General features: G+C 40.6%; 1 protein-coding gene across 1 annotated transcript in view; it reads left to right on the top strand.

Moving 5' to 3' along the window:
- SPATA5 (spermatogenesis associated 5) overlaps nucleotides 1–21,648 on the top strand; it is a 190,593-nt gene that overhangs the window by 153,932 nt on the left and 15,013 nt on the right. Inside the window, exon 15 of the mRNA XM_035326060.1 lies at nucleotides 180–344. Coding sequence (XP_035181951.1) covers nucleotides 180–344 — 165 coding nt within the window. The remainder of the gene's footprint in view (nucleotides 1–179; nucleotides 345–21,648) is intronic.

Raw genomic sequence — 21,648 nt, 5'->3', positions numbered from 1 at the left:
TTCATTTTTGCATAAGAGAACAACCCCTTCTGCACATAAGCTTGATTGTTCTTGTGCAGTTCTTTGCTTCTGCTGAAATTGTTGGTCATATTTTTTGTTTGTTATTGTTTTTAATCAACTTACTTTATTGATGTGATGTGTCATTTGTTATAACTGTTCCTGTGACATTTTCATTGCAGGCCTTACTGAGACCAGGAAGAATAGACAGAATTATCTATGTACCATTGCCAGATGCAGCCACTCGCGAGGAGATCTTCAAAATTCATTTTCGGTCTATGCCAGTCAGTGAGGAAGTCTGCTTGGTGGAGCTTGTTCAGCACACACACAAATATTCAGGAGCAGAGGTAAAACTTTCTGCATGGTCATGGCCACAGGGTCAATGCACAAAATGGTGTTTTTAAAATTGAAATAGAGCATCATCCAGGTATCATTCCTTGAGTCTACTCTAAGTGGCGGGGAGAATTATAAGAAAGACTGACAGAGTACACTGTGATTTCTGTGTTTCTGCTCAGAAACCAGACTACAATCTGTTTGTTTTTTTTCTTTCAAGATCTCCATCAGAGTACTGCTGCCAGGGAAAAGGTGAGCCATAGTAAGGTCATGGGTGGCGCTATTAAGGGTGTGATGCCAGGCTGAGTGCAGGGAGATGGGGCAAGTGTTCCCAGCTGCCCACACAGAGGGGTTCAGCTGGGCCTCCCCACATCCCCAGGGAGGGACCCTTTTGCATTCTATGGTTTAGGATTGTGGCAAACAGACTCAGATTGAGGAAGGAGAGACAATTCTCAGACAGCATAAGGGAATTGCAAAGGAGTCACCGGTCACTTTGAGGCTCATATTTTCCTGTTCCATATAATCAAGAGCTCACAGCAGCACTTACTGCACTTACTGTTATAGCTCATTGCTGTCAGTTAGTCAGCTTCTGACAATGGATGTCAGGCTATTATGTCCTGTCCTGGGTAGGGGGAGAAACTTCTTCAGATGCTGCTGCCTGGTAATTATAGTTAGTGGTCAACACAGTAGTCCCTGAACATGGCAGTGCCTCATGAAAGAGTATTTCATGTTTTCTTCATTTTGATTAATTGAAAGTAATTGTATTACTTCAAAAATTCAGAGAATGTCATTAAGGTTGCCAATTCGACCTCTTAAAAGGTATGAAATACCAGTTAAAGTTTCCACCTTACTGTAGCCAGTCCTAGTGAATGCATTATCGTACCATCTCTAATTACATAGTCACCTTTTACTTTTTCCATAGCAGAGTGGAAAATGTGATTTGCTTTCCTTAGCTTCCTCCATCTTTCTGTATGCTGTTTACAAGGGCAAAGCTAAACCTTTGGCTTGGTTCAAAAGAGAGGGTGACTCTAAAGCGTTTGCATGTCTCCTGTGATATTGATGGCCCTTCTCAACTGACTGGCCATTGGATATGCTGTATGTCTTCCAGGGAAGACATTTAGCTACCACGTAAATTCTGGTACGTTTTACAATGCTGCACTGCCCACAAGTAACCTCTGGCTGGTGAGGACACTGCTGTGAGTGCTTCTCCAAGTCAAAGGAATGGGGTCAGACCTTGCCATGTGTAGCTGTGGTGTCCAGACAAGCCTCCAGGCTTTGTTCCAGGAAGCTCTGTAAGGGCAGGGACCAAAGTTAAATCCACTACAGCCTTCCTCCTCCGCAGCACAGGACAAACTGTGCTCTGGGGACAAATGAATGGGGGCAACGTGGTGAGCAAAGCTGTTTTGTGTAGGACTTCAAAGGCAAAGCAGTGAGCAAAACCTTTTTTTGTGTAGGACTTCTATTTGCAACCGAATGTGGGATCTTATTATGAAAAAAAAAAAAGAACACAGTAATCAACTTCTTATTGCGGGCTTACATGTTGGTCTAGGGAACTGTTGCAGTTATACTGCCTCTGTGTTGAAGAGTAGTGACTTGAAACGTTACTAGGTTTTTACCCTGATGTCAGTGATAAGAGTTTTGCTGCCCTGGGAAAATTTGTCTGCTTCTGGCCAAGTTATAAGCCTCCAAAAACATAAATGTAAACATATCCTCTGTTGTGTATGGAAACTGTTTGCTTACCAGGCAACAACTGTAATGCTTGTATTTCAGAAATTCCAAGCATATGGGGATTTCCTTTGGATCTGGGTCAGCCGAGGCTCTAGTGGTGAATTCCTGTGCTTAGCTTAGATAATGAGTCGCAAATGTCTTGGTGCTGGCTTTCTACAGAACCAAAAATAAGTTAATGGGTCATTGAGTACAAGTACAGACTAGTTGCAGGGGAAAAAAGCCTGCCTGTTTCTAATATGGCATTTCTCATGAATTTTGTTCTTTGGCATTATTCAAAGAGTTATAATAATTGGGATGTAAAGAGTAAACACAGAAAAAGCCTGTCGGTGTTCCTTGGAAGAATATATAAAAAGTCTTGACAGTTGGCACGCACAGTGGCCAGTTTCATTAAAGCCTTTTCTTCCTAGTGTCTCCAGCTTCCCAGCTTTAGAAATAGTTTCCGCTGTTGAATGGCAAGTTCCCATTCCACTCTTATACCCTTTGTTTGGAAAAGGAATGGAAAATGCTTAGTTTTGTGACTAGAAGATGCTGTATAAATAGGGAGTTTCACATAAAGATATGTTGAATCCTCCTACCATGAGCTGAATAAACAGCAAGTAAAGTGGATAGTTTAGTACGCATCTGGCTTCCAACTTGGCAATTTTTCAGATCAGATATGTGTATATTTTTGCCTGTCATCACATATGACCAGCTATCTCTATTCACCTGCTGGATGTATGTTTATCTTAATGAGTACGTTAAAGATATATCGAGATAGCAAAATAGGGTGTTTACTTCCCACTGTTTCATTTGAGAGAAGATGGAAGATAATTTATGAGGGTGAATTAGAATTCCCTTCTCTCAAGTACAGGTGAAGTCAAATGTTTTTTTTTTTTTTTTAAAAAAAAAAAAAGTTTATTGGGGAGCAATGTCTGTACAGTTAGCTTGTATTATACCAATTGGATAGGTCAAACAAAAATTCATCTTTCTAGAAATATTTGGATTTGCACTTGATCTTTATTTCCAAGCCCTTCTGAAATGCATGCTGGCATCTCGATAGCTCTGCTTTGCAGTGGTGCTTTTGAGGCTTGTCTTCGTGGATACCTGAAATCTGTAAATCAGGACAGTGAGAAAGCTTTCAGAAGTTTCTGAATAGTGAGGTTTGGCCTTGGAGCCGATATTGACACCAAGAAGCATGCCATCCACCCACTCTGGTAACTTCTTTGGCTACATCCCTGCCCTGAAGGCATCTACCTTTTCCCAGGACTGCCTCAACCTCTTGTTAGCACAACTGAGGCAACAGGGTAGGTCTGTTTGCTGTACGGACAGGTCTGCAGTAACCGTACAGCCAGTTGGCTCTCCCATGCTGGCCAGTGGGTTTCTCCGGTGTGGTGGTGGAACAGTCAGAGCTGGTCTTGCCCGTTTTTTTCCTAGGAAATTTCCGCTGAAGGCCATCCCCTGGCAGCTGCTGCCTGGCGCGATTCAGCTAGAGGCTGTGCTGTGCCGTGCCATTGGCCTCATTCTCCTCTCCTGACGTGGTGGCACTAGCAAGGAGCTCTGGTAGGCATGGAGGAGAAATCTCTAGTCCTTGAGAGTAATGAAAATGGTTAAAGCAACACATGTCTTGCTGCTTCAGAACTTTTATAAGATTAATTCTAGTGTTCCTGTATTTTATTTTAAGCAAAATTTCACCTTTATATAACTGAATATTATTTTTAATGGTTTTGAGATGTCTTCACCCATATTGTTCAATCAGATCATAGCTGAATGATCTAGAGCATTTTCATTCCTATAATTCATGTTGAGGAGTTCATCTGGTTCATTTCTTATCATGTTTCTGTAAAGTGTGATTAAAGATACAAGCACAGGAGCATTTAGAAACGAAGTGCAAGTGAAGTGAGTTGTTTGGGTCTCATTACTTTCCTGTCATGATGCCACTACAGCTAGCTTGCATTACAGAAGATGGGCCTTCCAAAAACTCAGGGGCTCTACCTTTTTCATCTGGGGATCAGTTTAGCTTTTTCATGCTTATTGGCTGCTCTCTGTTGTAATAGAAAATGCCGATAGTCTCAATATGCCTCAGGGGCATATGAGGAGTGGCTGAGGGAACTGGGGGTGTTAGTCTGGAGAAAAGGAGGCTGAGGGGAGCCTCATCGCTGTCTAGGACTACGTGAAGGGAGGTTGCCGTGAGGTATGCATCAGTCTGTTTTCTCAGGTGACAAGTGATAGGATGTGAGGCAACAGCCTCATGTTGCACCAGGGGAGGTTTAGATTGGATTTCAGGAAGAATTTCTCCACAGAGAGGGTGGTCAGGGATTGGAACGGGCAGCCAGAGGTGGTGGAGTCCCCATCCCTGCAGGTATTTAAGAGCTGTGTGGACATGGTGCTTAGGGATGTGGTTTAGGGGTGGACTTGGTACTGTCAGGTGGTGGCTGGACTTGATCTCAAGGGTCTTTTCCAACATAAATGATTCTGTGATTCTAAAGCACTTCTTGTGTAAAAAAGAACACAAACACAAGGACAGAACCTGATAGGAAATTGCTTGTCATGTGATTTATAAATCATACATTATCTCAATTTTTTTTTAAAAAGGTTAGAAAAAAGGTTAAAGTTGGAACATGTTTTGGCCTAGAAGAAGGACACCAACCTTTATATATGCAAAGACTGATGTCTTTATTTGATTTGTGTTGTGAAGAAAAAAAAAAAAAAAAAAAGGGATAATTTACAAATGAAATGGAAGAGGCATTCCTTACCTCAAATCCTTGGAGTTTACTTTGTGAAAAGGGATGAGCAAGGGAGTAAGACTCTGTTTCACCACTGTAGAAATATTTTATTCTAGTAAGTAGATGGTAAATAAAAAGGAAAATAAACCCAGTAGAGTGAGGGACCTTCTTTTATTATGTCAGCCCCTGACAGACTATGTTTTTGTTACAGTAGAGAAGGCAGTACAGAGAGGGAGGTTTTAGGCAGAAACTGAAACCAAGTGTTGAGTTGTTTTGAGTTTAAAGTTGGTTAGAAATAATAAAACATTAAATATTCTGGATATCATTGTAATATTCTTAAGACAAGTGTGGTTGTAAAAATAAACTAATGGGACTGCCTGTTTTTAAATTGGTGGAAAGCAGGTCATGGTGAAAGCAGAGGCTGACATTGTTTCTATAGTATTATCAGTTTCCATGCTTACAGGAAACAATAGTAAAGCGGGAACCTGGGAACCTGTAAATCTTTCACTGGTTCTTAGTCGAAGTAGAATAGTTAATGTAAAAAATATCTTTCTCACTTTGCAATAACTCTCAATGGGAACACAGAGAGGAAAAAAAGAAAAAAAAAGAAAAAAAAGCTAATGAACGTTTGCTCTGGCTCAAATGAGTGCGCGTTTGATGCCAAAAAAGTATCTTTGCAGCAGCACATTAGCTCTAATCAACTGAAGCCTTTGACTATTAAAATATTTATTTCAAAACATACATGCATTTGTTTACCTGATACTGACATATTTAAACTATAAATTTAAAAGAAACCAAACACCCAAACCAACAAAAGCCTTCCAAAGCTCCTCTCTCACACAGGAAGCCACCAACTACAGAAGAAGTGAGGATGTATTCCATTATAGGTGTGTGGGATAGTAAACAAGGTTTTAAGAGATTGGGAAGAAAACAGTCTCTCTTTCCTAAAGTGCATCTTAAATAAAAGTGAGGGAGGGCTTACATACAGGGAAAATAAGACATCCACCAAATTCCAATGTGTTATCTTCTTTATATCTAGCTTGCCACAAAGGAAAAGGTCTTCCAAACTTAAGGGAAAAGCTTTCTAGTTACCATTTTTAAGGGCAATGGATCTAGTCCTATATGGCAGCCTACAAAGACAGACTTCAGGGGAAAAAAAAGGCAAGAGTAAAGGTTCTGTGACTCTGGAAATCATATCCTAGCTAAAGCTCGTGGTTTTCATTTTTAAGCGCAAGGATGTTTGTTCCTTTTATGCTTAATTATGCTAGATGCAGAGCATGTTCAGTTCCCATTGACTTGGTGTTGAAAGTGCTTAACATGTCAAGCTTAGGACTGGACCCTCAGATTTTGAACTTCTAAGATACATATATATACACACACAAAAAATAAAATAAAAAGAAAAACCTTGTGTCTTATCAGAAATGTGTGATTTGAAAATATGCTTTGGTAGTTAAAGCGTCTGTGGCTGAAGTGACTCTTGCTGGACACCTCTGGATGGCCTTGCCATCTGAAGGAGTCCTGCTTATTCTCACAGCAGGGTACAATATTATCCTGAAATGCAATTTTTAAAATGAAGGACACCATCAAATTGAAACGCAGCAAGATTAAGACCTCAGATGAACCTCCGAAGCTTCTCTTGGATTGATGCATAGGATCTATTAATTTATATCACTCATTGAAAAGTGAACATTTTTGTGTGGGTGGGTGTGGAAAAGAGACTCAGCCTTCATCCAATGTGGGTAATAAGGGATCACCACCTTCCTACACACGTTTATCAGCACCAAGGATGTGTTTGGCACAGGTGGCTGGAAGGTGAGGAAATACCTGGCATTCAAAATGTTTTCCGAGTGTCAGTGTTTGGTATAAACGAGATGAATCACTTGAAAGGAAATAACTAACTACACAGGACTTCCCATGGGATTTTGCTTACTGCCGGTCTCGCAAGAACCTCGTACGTGCAGAATGTGCTCGGACAGACTGGGAACGAGGGCAGTGTGAGTGCCTGGGTAATCACTCATCAGCACAAGGGTGTCGTGGCATTGCGCCGCATCTCCCCGTTCTCCTCTGTAGCCGCTGCAGAAAGATCTGGTTCCATTCCTGCGTTTTGCAGAGATGGGACTGGGGGTTGTTCACCCTAAGCGGGCTGATTTTCATCATGTCTTGTCTCAGCCAAGACCCAAAAAAGATGTGTTCCTCCTGTATGCTTTCATCCCATGGATATATAAAACGGGGTGTTTATGTAAAATGCAGGGCTTGGTATACAGAAGAGTGTTTGCACTCAAATTTATGCATGGCTTGCTCATCTGGGAAAGAACATTTAATCCTTCTGTGAGATAATGATTTGCTAATAGTTTAATCAAGCAGAGGAGATTTAATGCATCTGGCTGAAGGGACATTAGTGTTTCTGAAAAGGTCAGACCCATTAACAGCTCAGGAGGATACCATCGATACAGCTTCCTAAACAGCTCAAAGAACAGCCATCCTTAGAGGAACTTGGGGAAAATGCCAGAGGGAATTTGAATGAGCCCCTGATTGTGCTCCGAGCAACATTTAGGTATAAAATTTAGCCTGCTTCTCAAACCTGGGATTTGAGTCCAAAGAGCTGAACGTTTGGATTCTGTAATTGCTGAACCCCTTGGGGTGCAGGGACCTCTAGAGCTAATTTAAGTCTTAGTGAACTATTTTAATGGTGTTGTACGCCCAGATTCTGTACACGGGTACTTGGATTTGCATTTATCCTTGCCGTGCCTTTGAAGGGTTGATTTGTGTCGCACGCCCATCTGGAGGGAGAGCCTGCAACGTGAGCACCAGTGGTGCACGGGGCAAGCAATCTTCTGCCGGCAGAGCTGCTCACTTGTGAGGAGCTTTTAGGGAGCTACTGCTATATGCAGTAATTTCAGCAAAAAGGGGACAGCTGCTGCTGAGCATGGCCTGCCGGCTATGCCGTTTGCCTCCTCCTCCTTCCTTTTCCCTCACTTTTCCAGGGCACCTTTTATGCAGCAGAGTTACCAGGAGCTCCTCTTTGCTGAGGATAGCAGGGAAGTGTGTTGCCAGCACAGCAGGGGGCTGTTCAGCTGTCACTACAGCAGAGGCTTATAAAAGAGGGACCTCGACTGATACTCTGTCAGTCAGCTTCACTTGCCCTCTACTCTTGCCTGTGGCTTTGCTGCTTTATTGTCCTGTTTTTGGCTGTGATTCCAGTAATGGAAAAACATGTTGCTCTTTAAAAGCAGATGGGAATTCATTCCTGAAGGAAAAAATGTCTCTTTAGGCTACTGCTATTGTTTTCTGTTAGCTTTATTTTTTTGCCTATGAGTTATTTCTAGCAACTTCTAATTTAATTCATTCTTCTTCTTCTTCTTCTTTTTTTTTTTTTTTTTTTTTCAATCAGCAGGGATTATTCTTCAGTGCCTGCTATCACACACTTTCCATACACCAATAATCATAAATGTGGGTATGTAATGTTCAGAGTCAAAACAGCATGTGCAGTCATCAGGAAGGAATTGAAAGCATTGATTTATTTATACCTTTTGAAGTATTTTTATTTACATAATATAAAGGCTCATATCAGTGCAGAGTGCTAGAATTTGCCTTTATGTTTAAAAATAAAAAAGGAAGAACATTTCTCCCAGTGATCTGTTTTTCTGATTTAAGCCTGTAGTGTTGACACTTGATCTTGTAAGTTACGATGTGTCATAGAGTATAGAGCTAGAAAGGAGCTTGCTGCTTTGAGTTTGACTCAACTCAAGGCCTAAAGTATAAGACAAGGCGTACAAATTAGAGAAAGTCAGCAAAAAGTCATTGCATTCCATAGACAGTGAAATCTTGACCCTTGACTCTTATGCCCCAACTTCAGGGCCGGATTCTTAATGTATACAAGTCGTTGTAAATACTGAATATGTCTTAGTACATTAGCAAAAGATCTGTCCAAAATTTTTTATATCATTTTCTGTGAAACCACTGTTTTGTATTCATCTTTTCATAAATGGGGAAAAAACTAAGTATTCTTACATCTCTATTGTTATTTCCCATATCCTGAGATTAAAGCGTGCCTGGCTGGCTGAAATCTCTGTTACGATTACTTTTAATAGTATGCGATGTCTGGCTGTCAGCGTTCAGTCTAGCTTTTTCTACGTGTACATACATTTTCCTCGTTGGATATGGTGAGGATTGCAAGGGCCTTTCCCACTGAGGCATCATCTCAGGCATCAGCTCAGCCAGGAGAGCTGCAGAGGGCTCCCTGCTTCTCTAGTAAAATTGCCTCCTCAGTCTTACTGAGGACAGAATCCGTCCTCTGTAAACAAGGGTAGTTCTTGGACAATAATATCCAGGAGAGTTCTCATTATTATTTTAGTTGGCACTAGGAATATTTAAATGCACTACCTGAAGGCTAAGTCAGGTAGGATGTTTATAACCTGTGAAACTATACAGAGGAACACCTTGTGCTGACCTACTTGTATTTCTGGTGCTGTGCCAGCTAAATTGCCGTCAAGGTGGAAGAAATGTTAATGAATGGCAGAGCAATAATAGAGCCCAGGAACAAAAGCTTATTAATCTAGCTGAGTATTGTTCCTGTGAATGAAGAACGTGTGTTTTAATAACAACGCTAACTGTTTACACTTCACTGAACTGCAAAGATTGGAGAGATGTGTGTGTGTGTGAACTGAAATATTTGAATATATAGTGGTATCTTTGTGTAAATATAAAATTAGATGTTGGCCTTTTGCAGTCATCAGTGAAGTAATTGTTTCTTGTGAAAATTTGGAACCTCATAATAAGCAAATGATAGAAAAATAATAAAATCAATAAATCTGCCATTGGACTGTGAATATCTAGAACACTAGGTAGACTGAATTTAAAACTTAAAAGCTGTCATTATTAAAGCTACATTTGTACAGAACATGCACCAACTATTCTGCTTCCATTGGTTTCTCATATAATAGAAAAAAAAATCACTGCAGTAAAGTAAGTTTATTCTGGGAGAGATGACCACTAATGCTACAGTGACTGGAGAGCATTTTTGTTTGTTTGTTTTTAACATTTTAACTGTGATATTCTTTAATTGTTCCCATCCAAATAAATGGGTATCAACCACAAGCTTGCACACTTTTTGTCATCCCATTTCTTTCAGAGGGGTTTTGATTAGGCATGATTTTATTTTTCTGGTTTGGGGGAAAGAATATTTGAAATATCAGGCTTTGTTCTGCTTTTCCTTTTTTATCCAAAAACTTAAGCAATAACGTTGGAATTTCAGGTTCTTTGGTGAGATTAAGCTGTTCAGTGGTAATTCTGAAACGGTTCGAGAAGTTGTTAGGAGTTAAGGTAGTCATGCTGCAGAATGCAGGAAGAGGGAAGCAGCCTTCAAGTATTTGCAGCCATACCTACATCTTCAAACTGGAAAATTTTCCCTTTTGTCATGTAACTTCTGTTTTGACAGTGTGCCGGAACCTTGGGCTTTCTTGAGAATAAGAGTTGCAGTCCTATTGAGGAAGGCACCTTACGGGGAGCTATCTGTAGCTGGCTTTGTGTTTTGTACTTGGATCCTAACAAGGATTTTGCATTTGCACCAAACTTTGGTCTTAGCATTCAAGCCATTGCCTGGAGTAGAAGCTGTCAAGTAGTTTCTTAGCATAGCTGAAATGCTGATGGCTGCATGTGCTATTCTAGCTCAAATTTTTGTATATCAGAAATTGGAAATTGTTGTTTCCAAATTATCTTTTATGGTTTCCCTAAAATACATATGGAAATACATAAGGGTTTAGATTGCCTTTGGCAGAAGGATTAAATGGGTATTGGCAGATGGAAACAGCACAGTAACAGCTCTGCAGCAAATTATTAGCCATGGTAGATGCAGACATGTGGACCATTTTGCTTTTTAATTAAACTGGTTCAAGCTATTACCTAATTCTCGGTCTAAGCTTTTGTCGCCTTGCTTTGAGTAATGAAGTCATCAAGGATGCTCAGGTAGAAAACAACTCGGAGGTCTTAGTCTTCTTTGTTTATGACACCGCACGTAGAGAAATGAGCCATGGGAGCTGGGTTGACCACTTGCAGCGGAAGAAAACAGAGCAAAACCTCAGATGACTGCAGTAGTTAATTGGTCTTGACATCCCCATTGTTGGGGAGGAGAACTAAGAGCATTTTGCTAAGTTTAAAAAGGCTGCTCTGGATTTTGTTTGATGGGTTTTTCTTGGTGGTGGGTTGTTGGTTTTTCATTTTTTAGGGAAGGGGATTAGTTATGATTTACAGAGGTTGGCTTCATACTTCATTTCCTAGCAAACAAAATTAATTTGTCATAAAAGTAGGCTATAACTATTTTACTTACATTGCACAGTGTAGCATAGCATTGGAGGGAAAGGGGTGGGAGAGCAGCAATCTGTCTTCTGTTTTGTCTCGTATGTTTTTGTCTTTCTTTGTGTTTTACTGGGATAAACCAGCTTTGTCTTTTTCCGGAACTGTTCCCAGTGAGCTCCCGTTTGATGAAAACCTGATGAAGGGGGGGGGGGGGGGTTGGGAATAATGTAGCCAGCTCCTAGGCTAGATTATGGGTATGTGCACTGCATGTTTCCAAGTGTTTGTGAGTCCGTGTCAGGAAAACTTGATCTCTCTTCAGCAGCCACTGTCACTTGCCAGGACTGGTTTTCTTTGCTCAGCTGAGAAGAAAGGAAGGACCAAACAGAAGAAGCCAGGAGTCAGGTTGTTGGGGATTTTTTCTCAATACAGGTGCAAAGCATTTTCCCTTGCAGAGCTGCAGTGGCAGGTTCTGCTTTCCAAAACAAAAGTTGCCCACCTAATGGTGGTGCCCAGAGCACGTGTGAGTGAGCCTGGCCTGTGGGGGCTGGGGGCTTGGGGCTCACGTCGTGCACTGCACAGCTCTCTTTTGCTGAGAGGAAGCAAAAGCAAAAAAAAAAAAGGGGGGGGGGGGGGGGGCAAAAAAAAAACCACCCCAAAAACAAAACACCCAAACCCGTGTAGTGCTTGCATTCTTGGTTAGCTCAGTGGTTGCAACTGTTTACTGTTTACTACAAAGAGAGGTGTCCGGGGGAGTTTCCTTGTTGGGGGGCGTACAGCATGTCTGTGGGGATGCAGGCGCGCTGCAGACTTGTGCGAGCAGACGTGTTATCGCTCTGTGGGATCTTGCTATTTCTGTGGTCATTTTTGCTTATTTACATGATATGTGATCTGGGGGGGGGAAGCAAACCGCACTCCTTTATTAGCGAAACAGAATTTGCAGGCAAAAATATGCATTCAGTAATTTGGTATAAACAAGAGTGAACAAAACCTTTCCTGATTATAACTTCTCTGGTTTGAGGCCTGAGGACTTCCGGAGAAGAACGGGCAGTCTTGTTCTAATATTCATACAGTAAGCACTCGTCATAATAAGAAGTCAGCTCTCTTCAGAAGAAAGTGTTACAGTGGTTATGATCCAAAATGGAATATAATCAAAATGTTCAAAACTGAAAACTTACTCTTCATTGCTGACATTGAGTGTTACTAAATTTGCAAAAGTATTTGTGAATCCAGTGAAGTAAACTCAAGGAAGAAAAACTGAGACTTTTTTGGACCAGTCAGCTTTTTAAGTTATCTTTTATTTTTTCTTTTCCTATTCTGTATACTGTTTTTGCATGCATGTGATCTAAAAAAAATCATCTTTTGAAACGGTGGTTTCTTTATTTTGGAAAAAAAATCTATATATATATCTGTATTTTGCATTCATTAGCCCCTGTTTGTTAATAACAATATTTATGTAAGACCAGGTGGAGAAAGAAAAAAAGAAGCATGAAATCAATTTATCATCTGTCAATGCTTGGAAGTTGGAGGAAGAAAGTGAACTTGAGAATTCAGACACTATCTTACCCTAGGCTAATTGTTTATCATTAAAAAGAGAGCTTGCATGCAGGAGGGAGTGTTATGTTTTGGACTTACTTCCTTGTAACTCATAAATCTTGGCTGTGTAAATGTTCAGTCATTAATTAAGGGTTTCAAATTAATCTCCTTCCTGACTGGACTTGGCTGTTTTTGCATAGAGCAATGCTCTTGCCCAACTTGACAGTTTAGGAACACTTTCAGATGTGTGATATGGAAGTACGATGTTTATTTCAGAGAGTTAATGAACAGTGTGCATGGCGGTGGGAGAGGCGTTTTGCTACTGACACAGACAGGAAATAGCGTGGTGGTATCAGAATGCTTCTGCGCACTTTAATTACTTCCCTTACTTCAAACAATGGCAAAAATGTCTATTTTGGATCAATAAACGTCAGTGCTGAGCAAAATGTTTTTCTTTTCATTATCCTGAGATAATGTTCCGTATTTGCAATTCAACCGGTTTACTCAGGATGACCTGTAACAACAGCCAAAAAGTCGCTCTTACGTTACGGAAAAAGATTTCAACTTTTGTTAGAGGCTTTTTAAAGATTAATTGGCCCTATTATCATAAGGGCATTATCGTTGCATCCATTTGAGCTGCTCATATAATAACAGTGTTCATTTGGATTTTGTGTCTTCCTTGTGTTACCCTTTAGAAATTTGTGAATATATATATATTTGTGTCTCCTTCCCTACTTACGAAGGCATAGTAGGGCTTCTACCACATGTTTAATTACTTCACTAAGATTTAGGATTTTTCAGAAATTCACGTTTGGATGACAGCGTGTGTGACATCATATATTGTACTGTAAATGTCTTAGCACTTAGTTACACACAGGTCTGTCTTCGCAGAGTTGAAGGTGAGTCTACTGGCTCTTCCTCTTGAGTGAACATCCCTTAGCTTATGCAATGAATTTGCTATTAAATGTGGAGGAACAAAAACTGCAAATGAAGCATCCACCCAGGTAGTCCTGGAGATGTTCTACATTTTGTAGCTATTTCAAACCCAAAAATGTTTTCATTATATGTGTTCCAGCTGACTGGATATGTACTGCAACAGTCAGCTTCCTCCAATTCTTCACGTGCAACAGATTTCATAAATAACTCGTCAGGTTTCTGTTCCAAGATGTCTGGTTTGTACGTGAAACCTAAAGAAGAAGGAATTAATCATAAACATGAACTAAAAAGATCTCTAGTTAGCTATTTGAAGCCTTACTGTTCCATTTTGGAAAGTGTGTTGCTACTCTTGTTTTCTTTGTCTCAGAAGTGCAAAGGGATGCCGCAGCTCCACCAAGAAACTTAGATACTGTCTTGTGAACCTGCCTTTCTTTCATACATGTGTTGTACTGGGGAAGAGATTCGCTGCATAATTGCTAACTGCTAATTGGATATTGGTCTGACCCAGTTTCAAAGCTTTGAGGGGGGTTTGAAATCTACGTTTAACTCTTCAGCTGAATTTCATCACCTTCATCACTTCAGCCAAAGCCAGACTTTTAATACCAGCTCATTTCTGGCCTAGTCAAAGTTGAGGTTGTTACCCTACAGCATTTCTGAGATCTCCATGTGCATAAAAATTCCCCTGTAACCAATGGAATTATTTAATGCACTGAAAATCAAGCTCATGTTTAAGCTTGCTAAATCCAAGGATTATTTATTTAATTCCTAAAGATTAAAATGTCTTCTAATTTAATGTATGTTATTAACTAGACAGGAGGAATAACAGAGGATGTATCAAGGTAAGTTGCATTTTTGAAGGTATATTCCATTGCTGCCATTTACTTGCCCATCACTTCCTAGCCGTTCATGTCTGCTGATCCGGCTGATCATGGACTACCCAACATACTCTGTGCCATTAAGCTGTGATACAGCACAATGATGTCTCCATGATCAAGAAAACTCCTCACGTTTTAATTGGATCAAAGAGTTGACATGTTCCCCGTTTCATTTAGTCCCAAGCGAAGTCATTGTAAATGCACTGCAAGTTCCAGGTCTTTCAGGACTGCTTTTTGCAGATTTCTAATATGAGCCGTGACTATATGTGTTTGTGAGACATAGTGGCCAGGTGAATAACTCTTTCAACCAGTGTTTTGGAATTGAGCACAGCTCAGCTTAGCCTTGATGCTACTGTAGGCGCACTCAAGGACAGCTTTTACTATTTACAACAAACCTGCCGCTCTTTTCTCATCCTTCTGAAGCAGCAAACTCTTTTTAGTTGCCTCTGTGGAATTCCTGCCATCCAAGACCTTCTTTCAAAACCAGTTTCACATGCAGGAATCACCTCCAAGGATGTGCAGGTGGGGGATAAGCCACCGGCTCAGGCCAGAAGTGTAAATTCAGGTGAGCTGCCAGGTGCATGCCGTGCCAACGCCACGGCTGGGGTCGTTTCAGTTACAGCTTTGGTGTAGGTGCACCCTGGTGAGTGCTGACCATCACAGGAAATGCCAAGCCTGCAGCCTGCCTCAAATCTTTTTTTTTTTTTCTTTTTTATAAAGCATCACAAGAAATAAGCAGTAGTGTTTAGCACTGTGTCATGATGATGAGTGCATTTTACTTTTTAGATTATTTTTGACTATTTATTAAACTGATAGCTTTTAACTTGTTAAGCACCATGTGGAGCACGATAGAAAGGCTTGCTAAAGTATGAAATATAGGATTAAGAAACTGAGGCAATAAATCTCTCTTCTGCCAATCCTGCATTTCATTGGAAACAGCCCCAGACTTGCAAGGAGATGGCTGGATCATATAAGAGGTTTCTTCTTTCTTGTGAATTTCATAATTCATTTGACACATCATATTCGGTAAGAGGTAAGCTGTATTTCAAAGCCTGAAACAGTGCTGGTGTTCAGCTTTATCATGTGAAATCTGTTGTTACACAAGGCTCGGAAGGCATTCAGCGTTGTATGTGGTAGCATCTATGGGCCACCGACATAACAGGAGAAACTCTTGTTTTCTCCTGCCTCGTTCCAATACAGCCTGGTGTTGGGGCTGATCTTCCCCTGTAGAGAGGCTTTCGGAGAAATTGCTGGCCAGTTATACTCGAGAGAAGCCTAAGCAGAGGACAGCAATGACAAAGATGATGATCCAGTCCTCTTCCTGTACATGAGGTATTTTAGTTCATAGTTGTGGTTTTGAGCCCTTTGTGTTACGAGGTATCATCACCTGTAAGAACTGAGGATAATTTTTAGTCCATTTGCCTTATTTCTTCTTGTATGCTAGGTTGGACTGGTTTTGCCATGTGCAGACTCAAAATCAGGATCTATGTTCAAAATGCCATTGGGGCATTATTGTAAATTGTGTCTTTGGCAGGACACACATCTGTTTCAGCACCTGCCTCCTGGGGGGTGTTCCCAGTAAGTTCCCCATCAAAACCAGTGTAGAGTGGGCTGTTACTGGTTTCACTGCCATTTTGACACCATTTCATTGAAAGAGAGACTTGGACAACATAGCAAGGAAGCTTTGACAGTTGATAAATTAAAAAAAATAATAATAAAAAATTTAAAAGGTGGGGGGAAGAGAAGGCAGACTTACCATGCTTTAAACAGGGAGTCTGTTTTAATAAAGCAGAGGGTACTGAAGAAATTCATGTGGATTAAAACAAACAAAAAAGAGACAGAAAATAAGGAAAAGAGTAACATGGTTAATATGGGAGAAGCTGAGGGATTATTAGAACCAAGCATGCAACTTCCAGGAAATTGTAATCAATATAAAGAAACATTCATAGCAAAGAAAATGGCTGGAAATTCAGAGTGAACATGAATAAATAAATAAATGGGGAGGGTGGCAGGGGGTTTGGGGGGGGGGGGGAAGTAATACAGCAGTTGAGCCTATAAAAAGTGCTTAAAACTGTCTGTACGAAGGTAAATAAGGAGGGCAAGTTAAGGTAGATGCCAGAGCCAGTGACAGCTCCAGGGACTACAGGAGCTGCTCTGCTCATTGGGGCTCCCGAGGCTTTTCCTGCCGAGCCAGCGCAGATCCTTGCCGTATCCCTGGGTGAGCGTCACTCGTGCTGTGGTTTTTCAAGGTGAACAAAACAACGTTGTTGGTGTTAAAATGATAAACCTAGTCCAGTCCTAGTCCAGTCAGGATCCGCACAGAACAGGTTGTTCCCTGCAAGTCGGAACAGCGCTGATAACATTTGGCAGGAATAGCAAATACGCATTAATATTTGCACTACGATAACAGAGGGATTCTATTTTGAGGCTTATATTTGATAGTAATAATTCATCCTTGTTTCTGATGTGATTCCTGAAAGAAAGTATCTCCCTCCTACCATGAAGGGGCTTTCTCAAAAGTCTCACCTTTTTACAACGGAGTTTTTAGTCACTTAATTTTTTGCCATTGAAAAGCCAGCAGTTTTATTGTACTAATGCTTAGCCTGCCAGGACTTTTTAGCACCAGATTTTTTTCATTTGAAAATAGTGAGGGTTTTTTGTTGTTTGCTTCTTCTTAATTCATATACACCATTTAAGGAAAGCTTAATTAATCCCAGCATGCAGGGAGAGGAAACAGTGTTTCAGCAATTGAGAATATAATTAGCTACATTTATACAGAAGTGATTGTATTACCTAAATCCTTTTATTATTATTATTTATTTTTTCTTCATGAGTTTGGGAGTAGGGATGGAGGGCAGGCACAGGCTCTGTAAGAAAGCAGGGGTAGTAAAAATACTTTAATGGAAAAAAAAAAGTCTGACGAGCTATCTCCGTTCTTCTGCAGAGCTGAAAAACTGTTCTTACTCTTTACTTACTCTCTGTTCTTACTCTTTTTCTACTCTTTGACAGAGGTGGAGTTTAAATTTAGGCTTAGGAATTTTGCAAAGCTTGGAAAAGCCACACGAGCTGAATCCTGTTCTCAAGGTGTAAACATAGGATGATAGGGCTGGTATTGGGTATGAAGGCCAGACTTTTTACTGTTTTTTATTAAAATATTTTGTTACTTCTGCTGCAAATTAGCATTGGTTTGAACATTTTCTCTCTTAAGTATTGTTCAGTCTTCCTCATTAAAAAAACATTTCCTCAATAATAATAGATTCCATATGTAGATGTACTATGTAAAATGATACATATTAATGTAAGTAATCATACATGAAAATGTTTTTTTGCTTTTCACCAAGTAATGACTCTTCTCATTTCAGCCTGCTGTCCCCCAAACAAACAGAACAACAAGCAAACCTGTTGAAGGGAAATTGTTGTTTCAAATAATTTTCCAGATACCACATTTTCTCAGTTCAGATGGAGCTGGCGAAGGAGCCGGCCAGCAGAGATCAACCAGTTACTCTTCCAAGAACAACTTGACTCTTTTAGCAGCTTGGTCAGTACCACGCGTCCATGTGTGCCTGACAACTAACTTACTGAGAGGCCTCAGTTCAGGAAAGCTGTTACCCATGTGCTTGGCTTAAAAAGTGAGGGCAAGTCCCTTCTGGTTCAGAAACCTTTGCACTGACTGGGAGTAAATGCACTCCTAAGTGTGCTTACAGCTGAGCATTTGCTTAAGTGTTTTGCTGAACTGCACTGTTGTGGTGAGACAGAAAGACTTTATAGTGCCTCGCACATCGCCTCAGAAACATATGGGGAAAGCATTTCTTAAAAAGAAGGAAAACAAAATCATTTCCTTTTTAAAGGTTTACTACAGTATTCCAACCTTTGCCTGTAGAAATAACACCCACCCTTAAATTCATACAACAAAGGGCTCTAAAAGCAGAGTTCCTTTATGAAATCTCTCTATTTTTTCATCTTGTGTGCATGATTGTGAGAAAAGGAATATGTTTGTGTGTTTTCGTTAAGCCTTATAGCACAATGCAATCAAGCAGTTTGCCTGATGAGATGTTCTCCAGCTCTCCTGCAGCAGATGAGCTTCTGGCTTCTGTGTGGGGGATGGCCGGGGGAGAGCGTCGGGTGCTCTTCACTGCTGCTGGCAGCTGCATGTGCAGCAGCACTTAAAAGATTATCAGGACTGTTTCCCAAAACAAAAGAGATACATCAGATTTTTCGTCAACCCAAAGGTAGATGATGATAATAATTAAAAAAAAATCCTGAATAAACAGAAGTAGTATAGGCCATTGCTCTCTCATTATTTACATAGAAAAAAAAAAAAAAAAAAAAAAAAAAAAAAGCAGTTAAGATTTTAGTTTTTTTGTCATTGATTTTTTTTTTCTTTTTTTACCTTAGAAGATTTCGGAATGTTTTGGCTTAAAAAGATTTTAAGTATTTCAATTCAAAATTACTTTTTCAATATTTCCTTTCAATTCTGCTGCTAAGCGTAATGGGTGAGGTTGAATTCAAACTGTTTTTTATTTGCTTTTGGATTAAATGACATATTCTGCTAGGGAAATATTCTGTTTTCTGTTCAGCAGAAAATGTTTGCACTTCTGCTTTTGGATGAACCTGAAATGAGAGGGAGTTTGGTTTTCTGAAATGGGAATAGAATCAAATAAAAAAAGTTACTTTTGCACATGTTGATAAATGGCACTTTTACTTCAGCACGAGCATCAATTTTCAGTCTTTATGTACTTCTTCGTTGTTCTTTCATTAAGAAAATGGAGACAACTGGGTAGCACAAATACTTTCACGTTTATTTCTATTTCTGCACAGTACTTTTGAGGGAGAACTCAACTCGTGGAAGATAACGCTTTCTCTGGTGGAAATAGTAAAGTTGTAGGAAATAGGTGTTAGAGAGTCTATAGAGGAATATTTAGTTGATCTGTATCTTAAAACGTACTCTGTTTTGAAAACGTATTTAAATGATTGTATGATTATACATAGTTGTGGGTGACTAATATAGTCTATTGCTGCAGGTCATGGGAATAGTCATAAAAAGTATTTATTCTGAACATGAACCCGGATGCATGCTTTCCCTGCATGTTTCCCATATGTTCCACAAGTAAACAGTAAATCAGATAGAGAGGAATTGAGGAAAGAGACGCAGTGGGTGAGTGAGGAGTCTGCAGCACTGGAGCTGCAGCCTGACGTGGTTGGAAGTTGTAACTTGTTTCTCTGAGAAGAAAAGAAGGAATTAATCTAAGGGGAACAAATGTGCTTCACAGACCTAGGAACCCACAAAAAAAAAAAAAAAGAAAAAAAATAATTAAAATCTTTATCATAAAAGGATTGATGGGGAGGTGCAGAGAAAACTCGCAGTCTCTATGCCATTTGCTCACAGGTACTTAGTGTTGCAGCAGAGGCTGGCACTTCTCTGCAGACTTCAGTCTTCATTGTGTCTCCTGAAACCAAAGTATTTAGGGAATTGCAGGTTCAGTTTGACACCTCCCTGTTCCTGTCACTATCGACCTTGCCCGGTTGTACCCCTAGGGTATATCCGCCTGCTGTGATGTCCTGTGGGAGAGGTGCTTTGGTCCCCACTGCCTCTGTCAGGAAACCTGAGCCTCTTTGCTGACTTGTCCTGGGGAGACAGGAAGAGGGCAGATGAGCTCTGTGGGATATGGTTGGCGGTTTGACCTGCGAGGAAGGCAAATATGCATTTTCTAATATAGTTCAGGAGCACTTGAGAACTCCTGAGTTACAAATTTTGTACACCAGCTGTAGGAGTGGAAGGGTGGTAGTTGTGTGTGGCAGAAGAAACCATATTTTGACATTTTCACTTTAATATACATGAAAAGCTTCAATCTCTACTTTTTTTTTTTTTTTTTTTCCCCCCCCTCTGTGTTTATCAGTGTTATCTGGCTTACCTTTAATTCCAGCCGGGGACCAGTCCTAAGGCTCTGCAGCATTGTTTCTCAGTACCTGTAGCTTACACTGGTTTCTCTTCACCACCCCAGTAGTTTCTCAGTCACCGAAGGAGGCCATTTTGTAGCTCCGGTGTCTTGGGCTGGGAAATCTGCACTTGGAGGCAGCTCACATGGGCTTTCCATGCCCTGCAATCCCTCTGATTTTCCTAACGTCCTTGCCTTCTCTCCTGGGCTGGAGAAAGTACATGCTTTCTGTGGGAAATGATTGGGAGATTAGAGAGAAAAAGTTGGTGTTGTTCCAAAGGGTGGTGATATATATATTAGCACCATTTATAAGATAAAGCCAGATCTCTATTCTCTGTTACCTCGTGAGACTTCAGCCTAGGGCTAAATGCAGCCACAGACGAATGCTCTTTCTTGTACTTCTAAGGGCATGTCAACGTGAGGAAGTTATCCTGGAATGAGATAGGGCGTGAATTTAAATGCGGTCGCAGTTCCAGAATAACATCCTGTGTAGACAAGGCCTTGCCGAAGTGACTCAAAGCCGTGGAATGGCTTCGGTGGGAGCTGAGGACAGCGAGGCCTGGCCCCACGACACGAGGGCCGCCCGGGCACCGCATCCCCGCACTGCCTTTGGTGGGGCCGCCTGGGCACCGGCTGCTCTTCCTCTCCATTTCTCTGTGGAAAACGTGATTTCCTGCTTATGCAATCACTTGTCAGTAAAATGCGGAGGGTGACAACCTGCAGTGTTACTTTCCAGATGCCAACCATCGTTTAATGCCCAACGTGTGAGTGATGGGGACTGTTTTAGCTCTGCCATCACTTACTAGTTTTTGAGATTCCTACAGATTATAATGTAGGCTTTCGTCGTCTCTGCTCTGTTGCTCCTGAAACAGTATAAAAGGAAAACTTCTGCAAGAGGAAAATGCGTACTTACACTTCTCTTTTAGAAAAAAAATAAATATTAATGTACTGTTTGCAGTGTCAGAGGGGTACCTGAGTGCACACCCTCTCAGAATGGTACTGTGGGAGTTAAAAATCACCTCCTTTGGTGCTTGTAAGGTTGCTACAATAGCTTTTAGGCCTTATACTATGTGATTCAGTTGTTACCTATTTTTACAGTCTGCTGAAAATTAGTGTTTATTTTGAAAGTGACTTTCTTGAGATTAAGTAGAGCATTAATTAGTCGGTGTGAGGAACAGAGTGCATTTTTCTACCACAGCTTTCCATCATGTCAAAAGCTCCTTGCCAGATGTAGAGATCATAAACAAACACACATGGCTGCTGCATGTAAATCATCGGCAGGATAAATTACTGCTGATCTCTTCTGATTAGATC

This window comes from Oxyura jamaicensis, chromosome 4 (assembly GCF_011077185.1).
Source record: "Oxyura jamaicensis isolate SHBP4307 breed ruddy duck chromosome 4, BPBGC_Ojam_1.0, whole genome shotgun sequence".
NCBI lineage: Eukaryota > Metazoa > Chordata > Aves > Anseriformes > Anatidae > Oxyura > Oxyura jamaicensis.
The sequence above is the reverse complement of the archived record's forward strand: the minus strand, read 5'-3'. Positions and strand labels throughout refer to the sequence as shown.